This window comes from Benincasa hispida, chromosome 1, assembly GCF_027475165.1.
Source record: "Benincasa hispida cultivar pf3 chromosome 1, pf3_genome.v1.1, whole genome shotgun sequence".
Classification (NCBI taxonomy): domain Eukaryota; kingdom Viridiplantae; phylum Streptophyta; class Magnoliopsida; order Cucurbitales; family Cucurbitaceae; genus Benincasa; species Benincasa hispida.
In genome coordinates, this window is record NC_143478.1 from 77,860,432 (window position 1) to 77,880,425 (window position 19,994).

At 33.7% G+C, this 19,994-nt stretch overlaps 1 protein-coding gene across 1 annotated transcript; it reads right to left on the reverse strand.

Annotated features, from left to right (window-relative positions):
- Positions 1–4,094: 4,094 nt before the first annotated feature.
- LOC120083326 (nucleotide/nucleic acid binding protein) lies at positions 4,095–13,655 on the reverse strand. The gene is made up of 16 exons (XM_039039034.2): positions 13,243–13,655; positions 12,695–12,780; positions 12,474–12,581; positions 12,209–12,323; positions 10,399–11,114; positions 10,128–10,259; positions 9,602–9,691; positions 9,361–9,484; positions 8,469–8,792; positions 8,110–8,174; positions 6,810–6,978; positions 5,768–5,872; positions 5,585–5,686; positions 5,327–5,500; positions 4,619–4,750; positions 4,095–4,490 (listed from the first exon to the last, which is right to left on the reverse strand). The coding sequence occupies exons 2-16, from the start codon at positions 12,706–12,708 to the stop codon at positions 4,335–4,337; spliced, it is 2,526 nt and encodes an 841-aa protein (XP_038894962.1). The 5' UTR covers positions 12,709–12,780; positions 13,243–13,655; the 3' UTR covers positions 4,095–4,334.
- Positions 13,656–19,994: the final 6,339 nt, after the last annotated feature.

Below are 19,994 nucleotides of genomic sequence, written 5' to 3' on the forward strand. Positions count from 1 at the left end.
TTGAAAATCTCACAGCCCAGTGTATTCCCTTGTAGTGCACCTATATTGATACGACTCAGCTTCCAAGGACTGGGTGCAAGATGGGGCTTTGCTTCATATAGGCTGCAGAATTGTGCCAGTGAAGGGAGAGTAAAGCATAGGGGCACCAGGAATTTTAGCAGATCCTTCGATGTGATGTACTTGGGCAGTGAGTCATACAAAAGGATGCATCTGATGTTCATGTCCACGACCAACATAAACCAATGCTGCTTGTAGTTGACCGGGCTATAGTTGTAATCGACATCTGCCCATCCAGATTGATGTTCAGGTACCAGTTCGAGCATGTAATCGAAATATGTATGCTCTTTCTCCCATACTTTAGCAGCTTTTTCCATCGTTTTCCCACATATGGCCTCGAACAAGCTATCTGGACCTTGAAGGTTCAAGTGACTCTACAAAATAGATAACAACAGGTTCAAGTATATATCAATAATGCAAAATTGTACACTAAAATTTAAACCCTCTATAATACATATCAATATGCAATGTGACAATGTCGTGAACCGATGAGCACATATCTCCGGCCGACTAATAAACTTCCGTCGGAGAAACATGAATAAAGATTCGAGAACCTATAGTTTGCAAGTTAAGTTAAAGAATGGGAATAGTAATTAACAAGCATATAAATGAAATAAGGGATGTTATTTCGTCATTCTCAACCTAATTACTATCATGTGTTAGCTCCCGGAATAACTCTTTTATCGTATAATTCGTCATGAATAGGATTTCATTCCCCAGCTAGTGAGGACCCATGTCCACTTTGTTTAACTAGACCATGAACTCATTCATCAAGTCCTCTGGAATAGCGTGTGTCAGGTCGTAGGGGACAATGTCAATCGAACATTCACTGAGCTGAATGTATTTCTGATTTTTTTTCCAGTTGCCCTTACCTTGTCAACTGGAGGGGTGTACGGTTGTGTTGGCTTCCTCTTCCTACTTGTCTGTCTATGTTCCCCCTCACAATTCACAAGCTCCATTGAAGGTTGAGGAATGGGGTTCTGGATCTCAGTGGCTAAGGGAGGAATGGGGTCATATGACTCAGTGGAAGGTGGATGAATGGGGTCACTAGTCTCGGTAGTGGGTAAAGGAATGGGGTCCTGGAACTCTGTGGAAGGTGGAGGAATGGGGTCACGGGACTCAGTGGTTGATGGAGGGTTGGGTCACGGGACTCGACTAAATGTGGAGGAATGGATTCAATAGTCTCAATGGACTCCACGCGTAAACCCTATATAATTTACGAAGTATGTTAGGTCAAACACAACATGATATAGATTTATATTAGAATAAGTTTAAGATGATATTATGTACCCGACACAATGATTGCAATAGGCTAGTAATTGTTTGTACATCAGCCTGAAGGACACTCAAGTCATACTTCACATCTTTCAAGTCTAACTGTACATCGTCCAATTTACGCTCCATCATAGCCACTCTCTGATCTATGTCATGGAGCGATGTGCAAATGCCCACACCCTCATGGGCTATGAATGGGCTACATTCAACCGAGGTGACTCTCGCTCCTCAGTTGGGAGCGCATACTCATTAGTAGGGAGCTCATAAGACTCATTATGAAGAGGGTGAATCTCGTGCTCATCGGTAGGGAGCTCGTGACACTGATGCTCATTGAGTTCTGGCTCGTAGGCTCGATGATCGTGACTCTCATAATCATTAGAGTGACTACGAGCATCCTCATCATGGTGTGATCTGTGTGTCTCTGAGGAGGTCGTCTCGACATCAATGCACTCGTATACGGGTTGTTCATCGACCTTAGTGTCCTTATACCACCTCTCCCTATCGAACATGACCAAAGGTGTGGGTGTGATCTTTGTCTATACAAAACAACGAACAATTTGTTAGTTATATATGTCATTCACCTTAAATCCAAGTAAATTGTGATGTAACACACTAACCTCGATGGACTCAGACAGGTCTTGCATTATTGTTTTTGTTGGCGGTGAATATGTACACTCCCACCTCAGGAATCGAGGTACGACATGTCCATTGAGTCAGGTTGTAACTTTTCCGACAACCGTTGAAATGATCTCGTATACCCATACCTATCATAATTCATAAACGATTATAAGACAAGCATAAGTAGTAAGTGACATTGACACTACAATTAGTAGATCTCCTATGGCCAATGAATGAGTATTACCTTAAAAGCATGAGGAAACCCCGGTAGGTTGTACTTGATGATGTAGTTCTTATTGATCTTGGACCTCTTTTTGTAGTTCTCGGACTTACCACTCAATCCTCTTTGTAGTCCAAGTAACGTCCCCTCCCATAACACATTTTCCTAATCCATGGAGTTGAAGTAATCTAAATCCTCCACGTCAATTAATAAGGTCTTATCGACATTGGCCCTCGTCTTCTCCCTTACCATCATAGTCAATTCAGTGTAGTAGACCAATGTCATCTTCACAACATCCATATCATTCTCAAACTTCATCTCCTTATACCTATTACATAGTGATCCAATTCCTTCAGCCCTTCTCACAACTACTGAATTAAGTGACCATCACAATCCCGTCACCAATAGGAAGTCTTCTTTGGTGAATGTTACAACTGTACCATTCAAATAAAATGTCATTGCATCCTTCTTATGGTCTTCAACCTCCCTCAATAAAATGTAATGGATCAATGGATTGTTGAAGATAAAGAACCATAAGACTGAATTACTTGGGATGCCTGTCAAATCCCGAGGTTAAGCGTACTCTGGCAACTTTATGTCCACGTCCACAAATCGTCCAAATATAGTCTTCCTAAAGAGGGCAAGTCAAGTGGGAGTAAGCTTCTTTTTCACTATCTTGTTAGTCATCCCAATGTGAGAGGATAGGTTGGTCATTTGGCCTTGGAAACGATCCTATGGAGGAATCTTGAATTGTCTAGCCATATTGCACAAAATAACAAAAAAAAAAAAAAGATAAATAAGAATTTTGTTCAATACTTGATACACGATGCACATTCCTCGATGCACGATACAAGATACTTGATTTCTCAATACCCTATACATGCTACATGGTATCCCTTACTCGCTACATTACAAGTGACTAGATAGTCGATTTTCGAGCATTCGATTTGATTTTCCACCTTCATGCATTATCCAACTCAAACCCTAAACTCCAGACGGTCCGAAATAACAAAAATATGAAAACTAAAACAAAATAAACTCGAAGTCCAGCTAAACATGCAAGATATGAAAACATAAATGAAAATCGTGTCGGTCGAGTATTGAGTAACCTGCAAGCGCATATCGAGGAACATGATGCGAAGATAGTTGAGTTTTGAGTAAATGATGCCAAAACTCAAAAAGGAGAAGAATGTTACCTGATGATAGTCAAGTTTCTAGTGAATGATGTCAAACTACAAACAAGGAGAAGAATGTTACCTGATGCAGAGATAGTGGAGCTTCAAGTGTAGATGTGTTGTCGTCGAAAGATATACAATCGAATGAACAGAGAGAATAGTCTGAGCTCGTGGGAAGTGGTAAAATAATGAACTTCGAATGTCTATTCAAAATAATCGAGCATCGAGTATAACGTTCATATGATCGAGTATACACGTGTCAATTGCAGCCGTATCAAGTGACAATGAAGCTGGATATCGAATGACCTTCAAACGAGTTATGAATTCAAAATAATCGAGTACAAAGTAATCGAGCATCGAATATGAAGTAGATATGATCGAATATACACGTGTCGATTACAACCATATCGAGTGACTATGAAACTAGATATCGAGTGATCGTGCATCGAGAAACGTGTGACGAACCATTGAAGATTGAGTAAATTCGTATTGGCAGGCGCAAGGGATGCATCGCGGGGACGAATCGATAATATCGCATTCTTATGACGTAAGCATAAAGTCACTTCCCATTACTTTTTCTATGGGCGGCCATTTTACATTTGGAGCTCCCAAACAAGGCCATTTGTACAACAACAATAACAAAAAAACAAAAAAGAACAAAAAACAAAAACAAAAAAACCAATGCAAAATACCTAATCTATTTTGCCCCTCGTTACAATTTTTCAACATTAAAAAGGAACAATGGCGAATGTTATATGAATTAAAGAACATAGATTATGTAATGACCTGAACTTCAACTATACTTTAGCCAAGTATAAAAGAGGAAAATGCTAACTGGTTCCTGTATTCAATAGACAATGCAGCTCCCATGAACCAAAAAGGGGGCCAGAAAACAAGATATGGTACAACAAATAAGCAAAATACAAAACAAAATTGATCATATATTTCTTCTAAACTACCATGAACCTTAAATATGATTAGTAAGTCCTTTACAACTTCATCTCATCTTCATCAAAGTCGGTCATCTGTTTCCTCTTCTTGGACAAGATTGGATTTTGAGACTTATCTTGATCGTTGCTAAACTGAGCAGCCGTTCGGGCCCTTAATTCTTCCAAGCTCTCACCTTCTCTTGCTCTCTCTAAAACCTGGTAGTTGTGGAAGGAAAAAACAAAAAAAAAAAGTCATTGGCTCAGATTTTACACTCTGCTGTAACAAAGCACCAAATGAAGTAATAAGTACGGCTGTTGATTCGTAAGGTGAGTTCAAGACTTACAAGATGCCGACCATACAAATGGGTGTTTGAAAGCGCTTGAAATGCATTTTGTGCCTCCTGCTTTGTGACAAACTCCACAAATGCAAAACCTCTATGTTTTCCAAACTTCATTGGCAGTCTTAAGCTCTTAATCTGAGAAAAGATAAATATTATAAGAGCAAAAGAATCACCAGAGACGTACACAGATGACTCGATATAAAATTTGATCGTTACAAGAAAATCCAAAATCTTTGTTGAGTTTACTGCCCTTAAGTCGCTTTTTAATTCCTAATGAAAATTTTTTAAAAGTGCTTTAAGTTATAGCTAAAAGCACTTGTCACTACTAAAAACTATGCCAAACTCACAAGAGGATAACGGTGCTTTAGATGGAGAATTGTGTTCAGGTCCAAGTGGACGAAGGTACAATATGAAGGTTTGTATGGATCTTGTACTTATAGTGTGTGGTTTTGAAATCATCTCCAAGTGCAATAAAGTAAACAAAATTAGTAAATATTAGATTTCAACTTGAATGATACAAATCCACACATGAAAATAACATAGAGGCAGCGGTAGCTGGTACCATGCTCCCATCTCTATAGGTTAATAGCCTTTGCCTCATATCGATCATAAAAGTTGGCGACATCTCCAGTTAGAATATAACTTCCAAATTCTCTCAAATATTACTTTCAAAGTTAAAAAGCTGAATTATTAACAAAAAGAAGCAATCACCTGTCCGTACGGACTGAACAGTTGCCTTAGATCTTTCCCTGTTGCCTCAAAGGCCACATTTCTCACAAGTAATTTTGTTGAACTCTTTTCTTTATCTACTTTTCTTTGCCCTTGATCATCCTTCTTGACATTGCACGTTTGCAAGATGAGGGCATGGCCATCCAAAACAGTTCCCTGATACAAAGAAAGGAACCAAGAAATCTAATTTATTCCTAAACTGACGAGCAATGTAAAAAATTGCTTTGAAAGCACAATCACCTGCAAATTACTGCAGACACTTGTGGAAGTCTCCACCGAATCAAATTCCAAAAATCCGAAACCCATTGAGACATGCTGTCCCTTTTTTATATGCTTCTTAACCTGCCAATCAAGAAATAAAGCACTAAAAAACAATTGAACTTCTTGAGATCAACAAAATGAACTGTTGAGATCAAGGTATACCTTGGCGCTTAATATTCTTCCCTCTTTCATGTGTTCGCTAAAATGGTTTCTCAAACTTTCATCGGTCGTTTTAAAATTGAGGTTCTTGACAAAAAGAGATCGTGACTGAAGAAAATAGAACAGAAGTAAAACTTAAAAGCAAGTAAATAGACTTAGATAGACAACATAACTAAGCTCCCATGTTCAAAAAATTAAAGAAAATGTTTGGCGCGGCATACAAGACGCAAAAGTAGTTGATGCTTAGATATATATTGTCCCACTGGACAAATATTACTATTACCGAGTACCATCAACATTTATTTCTCTTCATTTTATTTTTTTGTACTTTCTGTTTGTAGTACAAAAAAATAGAGAAAAGGCTCATGAAATAAGCTGAATAATCGCCATACGCATGTTAACCATGAGTATCTTGAGATAAATGTTGTTGTTCCACCTTATGACCAAGGGACAAGAACACAGGCATTTGTCTAAAAGTATCAAATACCTCTCTAAGATAATGAGATTTTTGTGTAAAGCACTCGGATTAGGAAGGTAAATTATACAAGATCCAAAATGATTAAACCAAGATTTTTTACTTATCTATATGATTCTGGCGCTTGCTTATTCCCAAATGAGCAAGAGAGGGCTAAAAAAAACAATTAGAAATTTTCCAAATTTGCAGCTGACAGGAATAGTCAGAAATGGACATCATGTGTACACATGTGAGAGAGATGACCTACACGTTAATGTGTTCTGACAGCATCACGGTGTGTGGACCAGATGTAATGAGGGAGCATACTCTCCAGCATTTAAACTAACTAGATCAACAATGAAGTAAACTATTATTGCCTGAGGCGTCATCCTAGACTATAATTGCCTAAGAGGGGTCATCCACCATGAGTTAACGTTTAACAATGCACATTTTCTTCATTGACAACCAGATAGAGCACAATGTGATCACCAATTGTCCAACGTAAATTACAAAAGGACAACATCATCAACCATCACAATGGATAAAAACAACAAAAAGAAGGGGACAAGAGAGAGGCTCATCAAAACAAACCTCAACCCTATCAGGGTCCAAATCAACATCTGATATTTCTTCCACTGCCTGCTGCAATATCACCCTCCTAGCATCACCTTCAGCAACTTTCTCGTCCTTCACATTGCCAGCCATTGGATTTTGACTAAGAATATTGTCAGGAGCCCATTCCAAATATAGCGGAGCATCCCTAGTGTAATGCCAAAATGAAAGAACCATTACCTTTAAGAAGAAAAAACAACTATTCTTTCCGAGTCAGTTCAACAACATACAGGAGCGGAAATTCAAGCCTTTACCTTTCGATAAATGATATAATAGTTTATACCTAACCAGTCGAGATATGCTTTTGTTTGCAATAATAATAATAATAATAATAAATAAATAATAAAAACCCTCCCCCGCATGCTCACATCAATGATAAGAGATGTAAAACTATAATATCAAATTTGAGAACAATATAACAAAAGACATTATTCTCAAAGTGAGGGCAAAGAATAAAGGTAGCACTTGCATCGTGCATCAAGATTTTATTTGGCGAACACTTAACTCATATAAACTGCACAAGATAGCATTTTAATGTAATATGTTCAGTTTTTAACAAAGTTTTCAAAGCACAAGGAAAGCTCCAAGTCAAGTGCAACAAAACTATTGATCGAAGTGAAACAAGGGTAACTCAAACAAACAAATAATAAGAATATATACGCCAAAGTTCTCTAAAAAACAGCTGTGGATTATTCAAGCATTAAACATCATTGTTGATAAAAGGTAAAACTAAATTTAAAAGACCACAGTATCCGTAATCCATATTAAAATGAAGTCATTACTGCTACCCAAGGGACAGCAAATGAGTAAATATTCACCACCTTCCCCATCCGTGTTACACAACAAAAACTTTCATAAGCTTAACAAATTAAGAAACATCTTTTCTGGAAAGAGCTCAACTCATTGTCAATTATACTGCAATGACTATCTTTCCGTATACTAGAAAAAAGATGTCATAATTCAAATGACTACAATAAGCATTTTCCATAAGGTTCCCAAAAAAAATCTCCAATTTCCAAGGATAGTAAAATTCCCAAAAAAATAAGAATCTATGAAATTTGTCAGATACCATTGTTATTTGTGGTATTAAAGTGTTTTTAGCTTTATATAACATGAAAACAATAAAAAATTAATATCAATCAGCTTCTATCTAGAGAGTGAAGAAAGCATAATATTCTTCAATCGACGAGATCTGCATGCTAAAATGCAATTCCATTAAGCATATGCCATAAAATACAACAGCTGGTCTCCAACATAGAAGAAAAGAGAATGAGCTCACTTGTAACGCTTGTATGCTAAGCCTTTAAAAGCAGCACGGGCCACAGATGGCTCAAGAAAAATAACCTGAATCTCACAGTAAAGCAGTTCAAAGGTTAGAAGATAGAAGATAAAATTAAGTAACGAAATAAATATATCATTAACAGTTGAAAGATTTTATATGCGCCACCAATACTGAAATTTGCTTTAATCAGTCCAGCTAATAAAAGACAGTCATGAATAAATCATAACTGGTGAGTGGTGGGCGTAGATGAAATTATTTATTGTAAGATCAGTCATGCAAGTGTTCAGACAAATCAACAATTTTATGAAACATTAACTTATAAATATTAATATATATACATATAAAGCAACAATTACCAAGGCCAATATCTTTGTTGGCGGAAGAATGATTTTATCCAAACTCCCAAATTTTCCGAACATATTTGCAAGTTCTCCTTCAGAAGAACCATAAGGCAAGTTTTTCACAAGAAGAATATGATTGCTCCTTTTGTGTCCATCAGCTTTTCCAGAAGCAAATTCCTCTAAAGATGCAACATTTACTCCAGCATTTGTGAGAGCCTTCTTCGTCTCTGCAACGACTTGAGTTTCACCCAACGCAACTCGTACAGCAAGGTCATCAGCCTCCCCGTCCAGTAACTCACCCTTACTAACCCCATATTTTCTAGCAATGTTTTCAACGACCTACAGATAAAAGAAGACATCAAGAAGCTTGCCACAAGCTCACAACAGAAATTTATTGTTTATAAATACGAAGGTGGTAGAAAGCATTATATTCCATATTATGTTATCAAACTTCAAATGTATTGAGAAATGTTTGTTAAATAAAAATCACTTTTTCATTAAGTATCGTTGAAAAAAATGTTAATTTAAAGTGTGTTTCATATAGCTTTTTGAGTGATTTTATATGGTAAAAAAAAAGTATTTTAAAATTTTAATAAATAAAAGCCTTTAAAAAGTGGGATACATTTTTGTTAAAAGGAAAAAAAAAACACCTATGTTTGAAGAAATACTTGAGAGATTGATTATCTAAAATGACTTAAAAGTGGTGCTTATACTAAATGGAATGTCAAAAATGCCCTGAATCTTCTTTCTGCAATTCTTAGAAAATGTCTCCTACTCTAAATTCACTCATGCAATGGTTTTGGTCCATACAGCAAACGACTAGTCAACTTATGTATTTTGTACTTTTTCTTTTAAGAAAATAAAGATCTAAGCAAGTGGAAAGAAGACACAGCTTAGGGTGTCATACCGTATCAGGGCGCATGAATAAACTATTCCATGCTCTTGTATTGCCACTAGCTTCAGATGATTTTCTCTCTTCCTCTCTCTTTTGCTTGAAGGATTTTGACCTTTGTCCCTCTAAAATATTTGCCCTAATGAGTGAGCGACATTCTCCATTAAACATATTTGATTAAACAGAGGGGAAATGAAAATAGCAATAGAATTCAAATTTGTGCAATCCATGCACAGAGTACACTAATGGAACTTACTCTGGTTTCTCGACTGTTTTCCTTAGTTGAGCAGGCATGACATGCAATAATCTCCCTTGGAATATTGAATTGTCCAATTCTTCAAGTGCCCTTCAGTTAAAATATAATTGAAATTTTTTCTTAATAGGTCCAATTGTTTCAAGAATGTACAAGTGACAAGCAGATAGCCAAGCATACTCCTGTTCTCTTATTTGAATTTAAAATCTGAAGTTCAAAAGAGAGCGAGAAAGAAGAGGAAAATCACTACAAAATATTCATATTTTCAATTTTCAGTTTTTCTCAAAGATATTCAAATTAGACCAGTCCCATTCAAAATATTCATATTTTCAATTTTCAATTTTTCTCAAAGATCTTCAAATTAGACCCAGTCCAATGAAGCGGCACTTAAAAATTTTAACGAGGTTGAGATCAACTATACATCCCCGAATTGGCCATTAAATCCCCAAGAAATACAATATGTCAAGACAAATAAAGACAAGTAGGAACAATGAATCTAATAAACCATTTTCATTCACTAAACAAATACCTTTTTGCAGATTCTGGAAGAGTGTAAAGGATATAAGCAATGCCTTTAGAACGTCTTGTATCTTTATCAACTACAAGATGCACCTCTGAGATTGTGCCATATTTTTGGAAGTGCTCTTCTAACTCTTCTTCGCTGATGATGAAAGTTCAAAAAATATCAATTAAAAAAAATTAATTACAGTAAATTTGCATGAATATAATATAAATTGATTAAAAAAAACAAAAAAACAAAGAATTGGCACAGTTGAAAGATTGCAGAAAGGATTTGTTACGTTGCTGCATATGGAAGATTACGAACAAAGAGTCGACCACTCTCCAGCATTTCATCCTTCTTATCTTCCAGAGTTGATGAGGACTTCTCCATGTGAAGTACATCTGCGACTTCATCCCAATGATTGGAATGGTCCTCTTCTTTGGCCTTTGATTCTAGAGGTGACTTGGAATTCACCATCTGAACATTCTTTTTCTCCAATTTTTTCTTTATAGATTCATCCTCATTTTGAGCATCCTCATCATTATTATCATTGTCACTAGTCTCTGAATCTGACCAATTTTTCGTCGCCCTGCTTTCAAAATGTACCATATCTGAAATTTTATCATCATGAGCAGAGTTTTTAAGCAATGAAGTTTGCTTTTCCTCAGCTTTATCTCCATCAACATTCACCAACTCCAGTCTTTCTCTGTCAATCTTTTTCATTTGACTTGGTTTCTCCTTTCCTTTTCCATTTTGATCAGCTTCTGGAGCCATCAAAATGTCATTTGCCCACAATTTTGAATTAATCCGAGGCTGTGTCACGTGAAGAAACTCTTGGATTTTAGGATCATCATCTTGAATACTCAATTTAAGGTTGTCTCCCTCTTCTTTAGACCCCAAAGAGCTTAAACTTTTGTCATCTTCTACTTTCATTTCATCTTTAGTGCCCTTTTTTGCTTTAGAATGTTTACTCCAAGGTCGGGGAATTTTTGGATCCCCAACTTTCCATGCACTCTAGGGGGGAAAAAAGCAGGATTTAGTAATAATCACAGTCCGAGGGTTTTAGGAAACATTTCTTCACTACGTATGCACTCTAATTAATTATGTTTACACAAGCAAAACAACTCAACTTAATAAAAGACTATGATTCCGACTAAAGATCTCATATACAGAATGCATAATCAACGAACTTCACAAAATGACCAGGCATTGGCATTGCAACACAAATTGGTCCGAAACCCACCTTGATAATCACTTCACTTTCTTTCCTTTTTTCTAATTGAAACCAAAATATACACCACTGAAAGCTCAAATACAAAAGAGGAAGATAAGCCACCTCCCAAGCCATCACAGAGCTTCAATGGCAACCAATTATCAAAAAGAAAAAAAAAAGAGGAAGAAGAAGGCAAATTACAAAAACAAAACAAAAAATGAAAAAGTACATCAACTAGTAGCTAGGTAGATGAATACGGTCCCAAAAATCCATGAAAACTAAATTTCTTCTCTTCAAAGATCCTTCTATTCCTCTCCATCCAACAAATAGCAGTTTTACCACATGTAATCAAAATAACTAAAGGGAAATAGTCTTCTCCTTAAACAAATGCCACACAAAAGCTAAATGACACTTTATTTGCAAAAATTGTAGAAAGTATTGTACTGAGGTTTGGACATTCTCAAGGAATCAAAGAGCGTTAGGATTCAGGGGGCAACTAAAAACTGATACACTAAACCAACGGAACCATCAACAAACCTAAGGTGTTGGAGATGCTTCTAAACTCCCACAATCCTGAAACCCTCTAGTTTTCTACTGACTCTTAAATTCTGTTAGAGAATATCTTCATTATAACTCAATTAAAACTCCAATACTTTTCCACATTTTCATTTGAGCACTTGAAGCTAGTGAATGAACAAATAGCCCGTAGCATATATAATAATGTTCTCAAGAAGAATAGCAAGAAATAATGAAAAAAATAAGCAGCATATAATTACATCCTTTAAGTTCACAAGCAGAAAATTTTCCCAAAGCAAATGCAAAAATATGAAACATCACCAAGAATCCAAAATACCAAGGGGGAAAAACTGATACAGGGGAAGAGAATATAACAGACCTCACAAGCGATCCTGTGAGTATTGATAAAAGATTTGTTGAAGTATCGTATCGCTTCTTGAGCTTCATGTTCCGTGCGAAACCCAATGAAAGCAAATTGTCGGCTCTTCCCATCCCTTCAAAAATAAAAAATTAAGAATAAAATAGCATACCAGAATCAAAGTCTACGAAGCAAAGTCATTATGAATGATATCTTGTAAGGATAAAAATGACACAACCAAAGGCAAAAACATTCAAACGAATCGAGATTCGGGTATGAATAATACTTGGTCCGCATAAGCTTAACATCTGTAATCTCTCCTTTTTCAGAGAACAAGGTACGAAGGCGATTGTCATCTATGTACTTAGGTAAATTCTTCACACATATCCTCGACCTGCGTTAGGCAGAAAATTCTAAATCAAAAGTTCTTTTTTCTTCTACTTCAATTGTAATGTTTTGCAATGAACATATGAGAAATTGCACAAGCGAAGAAAAGAGTGAGCTCACGTGGAATCCGTCATGGTAAGTTTGAGGCAACCAAATCAATGAGGCTTATGAATATTCAAGTGAAACTTACAGGTTCTAAATGCAACCTGGACAAAATCATAAATAAAATGCGTAAGTCCCTCACTGCCACTCAGAAACCTAGAAGGTAAAGAACCACACAGAACATAACATAACCCAGACGTACCATCCTTGCTGTTAACAAGAAGATATTAGACATCCAACACAAATATTTCATCCTAAAGGTCTGAAATACATCTAGTTTATCCTGAACATTGGCTATAATTTCTTAAATCAAGTTCCAAAAAGAATAAGAAAGAAAAGCCTACGTAAATCAAGTAAATGAAATACAAAGCATATTGAGGGCTCTTATTTCCGGTCAATTTAAATATCATTGGTTATTGTATTGATTAATCCAAGAGAATTTCAAATTGGCGATACACCCACGTCCCAATTCGCCGCAAGACTCTTTTTTTCTTTTGTATTTTCTTTTCTTCGTTGATATCCGGCTATTGTAAGACGAAAGACAGAGATAGAGATTAGGAGAATACCAGTAACAACAAGATAGTGGAAATCGGTGCAAAACCGCTAGGAGGGTGTCTGCTGCGGCGGCGAAAGACGACGGCAGGGCAGCACTGAACGGAAGAGAGGCGGCGGCGATACTAAAAAGCTGAACCGGGATGAGCACACATCTTGAAGAAGTAAAATAGGGTGGCGCGAAGCACGTGAGAGTTAAAGGAAGATGAAAAATTTAGGTACGATTGTAGAAATGAGTTATTATTATAATTGGATCGTAATCGTTTGTATTTGGGATTTTAAATTATTATATTATATATTTGAAGTCTAATAACTTAGATTTTAAAATAGTATTAACGGTAGGTAGTTAAAATAATATATGTGATTATTATAGTTTTAGCATAATTTTTATTTCTTTTAATTTATTTTATTTTAGAAGGGCTATGTTGGTAGAAATTTTGAAAACGGCAAATTCTTTTAAGGTTTTTTTTTTCTTTCCAGAAAAAAGATTTTTTAAGCAAATTCTAATTGGATTCGTATTTTAACATGTAACATAATTATTAATCATAAAATTAGTTGTAACTTTCCAATATAAACTATTTTAAATTTATTTAGAAACTATTATAAATATTATAAAAATAAATAGAAAGCATAGTGTCCTAAAAATCATGTGTCAATATTCATATTGTCCATGTGTCTTTAGTTATTCATGTTTGGTGCTTAGGTAAGACCACATTCATTTTATCCATAAATAGTGGCATTTAGTAGATCTTAAAGTCATACACATTGGTGGGTTAATCCACTACAAAATTCCACTTAAATTTCTATATTGCCCAATTTTTATAATTTTAGTTATTTTATAATTTTAGTTTATTATTATATCATATTGTATTTATTTATTTATTATATTTAAACATATATTATTATATTATATTTTCTCCATATCCATTGTGCTCCTCAATTTCACAACACGTTATCAGCATGAGCTTCTATTGCTTCCATCGTAGATTCTAAAAGTAGGTCGATTTTCTTCCTCTTTATTGTAATTAATAAATTAAATATTATTTTGCATATTTAGTACATATTAAAATTCTAATATAAATACCATATTTTGTGATAGTTATGTGATAACAAACCTTACAAAATTAGAATTCACAACCCTTGACATTAATGGCAATAATTATTTGTCATGAGTGTTCAATACCGAAATTTACCTAGATACTATGAATTTGGGAAAAACAATTAAATAAGGAAATACGATATCCAATCCGGACAAAACAAAAACTATAATTTTTCTTCGTCATCATCTCCACGAGGGATTAAAAATAGAGTATCTTACAATAAAAGATCACCGTATCTTGTGAAATTTTTTTAAAGAAATGTATGATCATCAAAAAATAGTTATTCTTTCTAAAACTCGTTACAAGTGGATGCATTTAAAGCAATAAGATTTTAAATCAGTAAGTGATTACAAATTCCGCATTATTTAAAATTAGTTCAAAATTGTTGTTATGCGGAGAGAAAATTATTGATGCTGATATGTTAAAGAAGACATTTTCTACATTTCATGTCTTAAATATGCTTCTGCAACAGCAATATCGAGAGAAATGTTTTAAACAATATTATGAATTAATTTCACGTCTTCTCATAACCGAACAAAATAACAAGTTATTGATGAAAAAACTACGAATCTCGACCATATGAAACAACACCATTCCTTGAAGTGAATGTTGTGAATGTTAATAATCGTGGTCGAGGTCATGATCGTGGCAGAGGAAGAAATAATAATTATTTTCGTGGTGATTGTTCTAATCATTCAAATTTTCAAAAGAACCACACAAAATGATGACCACAAAGGAAAAACTCAACAAGATAAAAGTTCAAAAAGTGTTGAAAATGAATGTTTCTAATGTAGAATAACTGGACATTGGTCATATACCTATCATAAGTCAAAACACTTAGTTGGCCCTATCAAATCTCCTTGAAGGAAAAAGAGAAAAATGTGGAAGCAAATTTTGCATACCATGATAATGACATATTTGACTCATCCCATATGACAAATTTGGATGTGGTGGATTTCTTTGAATCTCCCAAAGAGAAGATTGACACAGTTGATGGACCTTTAAGTATTTCTTTTGACTTTGAGAATATCTATACTTAATGTTGTTATTTTCTTTTATTTGTCTTCATGTTTTTATTAGTAACTTTTTTATTTTTAAGTGTTGTTTTTCTTATTGTAATTATTTTCTTTTAATGAAGAAACATAGATCATTTTCATACATTGGATGATTAAAAAATGAACAAAAATTATCTATGTCTAGCAGACAGTGCAACTATATACAGAATACTAATAAATAAAAAATACTTTTCCAAATTGACAATGTTGAAAGCAAAAGTAAATACAATATCAGGTTCTGCAAACTTGATCGAAGGTTTTGAAAAAGCAAATATTATTTTGTCTAAAGGAACAAAAATTACAATTGGCAATACATTGTTCTCTAGTCAATAAAAAAGAAATCTTCTAAGTTTTAAAGATATATGTTGCAGTGGTTATCATATTGAGACTAGTAGTAAGAATAATAGGAAATATCTATATATTATCTCCACTATCTCAAATGAAAAATGTATATTGAAAAAGTTGTCTGCTTTTATCTTTTAGATTGTATTATACTCATATATGAGTAATTGAAACATGTGCAATAATGAACCTGAAGTTCACGAATACATATATATTGCTATTTGGCATGATAGATTGGGTCATCCAGGGTCTATAATGATGAGAAGAATTATTGAGAATTCAAGTGGACTCCAATTGAAGAGCTAGAAGATTCTTCAATCTATGAATTATCATGTGATGCTTGCTCTTAAAGCAAATTAATAATTAGACCATCACTAGCTAAAGTGGAAACTGAATCACCTATATTTTTAAAACGAATTCATGGTGATATATGTGAACCTATTAACCCACCAAGTAGACCATTTAGATATTTTATGGTATTAATAGATGCATACAGTAGATGGTCACACGTGTGTTTATTATTAAGTCGAAATATTGCATTTGCAAGATTACTTGCTCAAATAATTAAGTTAAAAGCACAATTTCCCGATTATACAGTTAAGATCATTCATCTTGATAATGTTGGTGAATCTACATCCCAAACTTTTGATAATTATTGTATGTCAATTGGGATAGCTCATGTTCATACACAAAATGGTTTAGCATAATCATTTATAAACGTTTGCAATTAATTACAAGACCATTACTTATGAGAGCTAACCTTCATTCATCTGTATGGGGACATGCTATTTTGTATGTCGCATTACTTGTACGTATTAGGCCAGTAGCTTATCATAAATAATCACCATTACAATTAGCTTATGGCCATGAGTCAAATATTTCCCACCTGAGAATTTTTTTATGTTGCTCCACCACAATACACTAAGATGGGTCCTCAAAAGAGGTTAGGAAAGTATGTTGTATATGATTCTTTATCAATTATTAAATATTTTGAACTTTTGACGGGTGATATATTTACTGCACGATTTGTCGATTGTCATTCTAACGAGACAAATTTTCCAACATTAGGGGAGGAATTAATAAGTTGGAAAAACAATTACATGGAATGCATCGTTATTGTCTCATTTAGATCCCCATACATATCAATGTGAACTTGAAGTTCAGAAAACAATTCATTTGCAAAATATAACAAATCAATTACCAGATACATTTATAGATGCAAAGAAAGTAACTAAGTCACATATACCAGCGTAAATGATCTATCAAAATTTGATATCCTAACACAACAAGTTATCACTAACGAATCTATAACATATTAGAAGCGTGGTAGACTAGTGGATTCCAAAGATAAAAATCCTCGAAAGGAAAAATAATTAATAGTAAAAAAGACTTGGTTGAGGATGTAAATATCCATGAAGAAATCCTCAACATGACTGTGGGGAAGGTGAAATACCTAAAGATAATAATGAGATTTCAATAAACTATACCATGAGAGGAAGAATATGAAATCGAATTAATGTAGTTATTGACAATATCTTTGCATATAATGTTGCTCTTGATATTATATATAAAAATGAGGATCCTGAACCAAAATCTGTTGAAAAATGTGGACATAGAAAAGAATGACTTCAGTGGAAATAAGTAATCGAGGCAAAAATAAACTCACTTTCGAAATGGCAGGTTTTTAGACCAGTAGTCCTGTGGGATACAAATGGGTATTTGTGTGAAAAAAAAATGAAAATAATGAGGTCACATGATACAAAGCAAGACTAGTTGCACAAGGTTTTTCACAAGAACCTAGTATTGATTATGAGGAGACATATTCTTCAATGGATACAATTACACTAAGATATTTAATTAGTCTGACTGTGTGTGAAAGTTTGGATACGAATCTTATGGATGTAGTCATAACATATTTATACGGATCTCTTGATAATGATATTTATATGAGAATCTCAGAAGGATTTAAGTTACCTAAAACATATACATCAAATTCCTAGGAGTTGTATTCAATAAAGTTACAGATATCACTATATGGATTAAAACAATTAGGACGGTTGTGGTACAATCGTCTGAGTGGATATTTATTGAAATAATGATATCAAAATAATCTAATATGTCTGTGTGTTTTTATACAAAAAAAAAACCACATTCAGGATTTGTTAATATAACTGTATATATTGATGACTTATATAATTAGAACTCCTAAAGAGCTTTCAAAGACATTAGAATATCTTGGGAAAGAATTTGAGATGAAAGATCTCGGAAAAATAAATTTTTTCCTTGATTGCAAATTGAACATTTAGCAGATGAAATATTTATTCATCAGTCAACTTATACAGGAAAAAATTTGAAAAAATTTTATATGGACAAAGCACATCCATTAAATATTCAAATGGAAGTCCATTAATTGGATATAAAGAAAGATATATTTAGACCTCGAGACGATAATGAAGAACTTCTTGGTTTTGAAGTGTCATATCTTAGTGCAATTGGTGCATTTATGTATCTTGCTAATAATACAAGACCAAATATTGCATTTTCACTAAATTTATTAGCTAGATATAATTCTTCTCCTACAAAAAGATATTGGAACAAAATTAAACATATACTTTATTATCTCCGAAGAACAATCAATATGAGTTTGTTTTATTCAAATAAATCAAATTTTGACCTAGTTGATTATGCACATTCTGGATATTTATCTAATCCACATAAAGCTAGATCTCAAACAGGTTATCTGTTCACATGTGGAGGAATTTCTATATCATGATGATCGGTGAAATAGACCATAACGACCCGTTCCTCAAATCATGTTGAAATTCTTGGAATTCACGAGGCTAGTCGAGAATGTGGTATGGCTAAAATCAATGACTCAATACATTCGTGAAACATGTGGCTTGTCTTCTAATAAAAATCTTCCAATAATATTATACGAAGGTAACACAACTTGCATAACCCAAGTCAAAGAAGGATATATTAAAGGAGATAAAACAAAACATATTTCACTAGAACAAAGCATATTTCACCAAAGCTTTTCTACACTCATGATCTTGGAGAAATGACAACATCACTGTACAAAAAATTTGTAAGAATAACTTGGCCGACTTATTTATAAAGACATTACCAACCGCAACTTTTGAAAAATTGGTGCACAACATTGGAATGTGACGACTCAAAAATCTTAAGTGATGTTTTCATGAGGGGGAGTGAATATATTATATTCTTTTAGGAGTATATATTATAAGAAATATGTACTCTTTTTCCTTCACTAGGGTTTTTTTCCATTGGGTTTTTCCTAGTAAGGTTTTAACGATGTATATGATATATATAGGCATCTAAGGGGAAGTATTATAAATATTATAAAAATAAATAGGTGTCAATTGCATATTATCCTAAAAATCGTGTGTCAATCTTCATGTTGTCCATGTGCCTTGTAGTTATTCATGCTTTGTGTCCATGTAAGACTACATCTTACTTGCCACTTTGCCCATAAATAGTGGCATTTGGTGGATCTTAAAATCATACACATTGATGGGTTAATCCACTTCAAAATTCCACTTAAATTTTCATATTGCCCAATTTTTATAGTTTTAGTTATTTTATAATTTTAGTTTATTATTATATCATATTATATTTATTTATTTATTATATTTAAATATATATATTATTATATTATATTTTCTCCATATTTGTTGTGCTCATCAATTTCACAATAGAAACATTGTTTATCTTAAAAATTTTGTTTATTTAACAATATCATATATTTTAGCTATTTTAATTTATGTTACTATATTTATTAAATATTTAATCTTTTAAATATAAAAGTTAATTGTTTTAAATGATAAAACTATTAAAAGTATTTTCAATATAGTAAAATGTCATTGTCTATCATTAATAGACTGTAATAGACATTTATCGACGACACTGATAGATGTCCATTGTGGTCTATAATAGATAGACAACGACATTTTGCTATATTTGTAATTAAATTTGTTCATTTTCCTTTATTTGAAAATAACCCTAATTATTTTAAGATTTCAAATTCACTTGGACAAGTAAATCATTTAGGGTTTATTTGTTTCACAAGTTTTCCCATGGGATTTCAGACATACATTTAATATAATTGTTTGTTTCACAAAATTTTAATTTCTAAAACCTAAGATATTATTATCCAGGGAACTTCAAAATCCATTTGACCTGAGTTTTTTTATACCCTGCAAAAGTATGAGATTTTTATGTCTAGAAGATGATCAATACAAATATAGC

Coding starts and splice junctions, on each gene's coding strand:
- LOC120083326 (XM_039039034.2), bottom strand. Junction 11,115..12,208: donor CTCACAGGATCGCTTGTGAG/GTCTGTTATATT, acceptor TTTCCCCCCTAG/AGTGCATGGAAAGTTGGGGA. Junction 5,873..6,809: donor TGGACCCTGATAGGGTTGAG/GTTTGTTTTGAT, acceptor TATTTTCTTCAG/TCACGATCTCTTTTTGTCAA.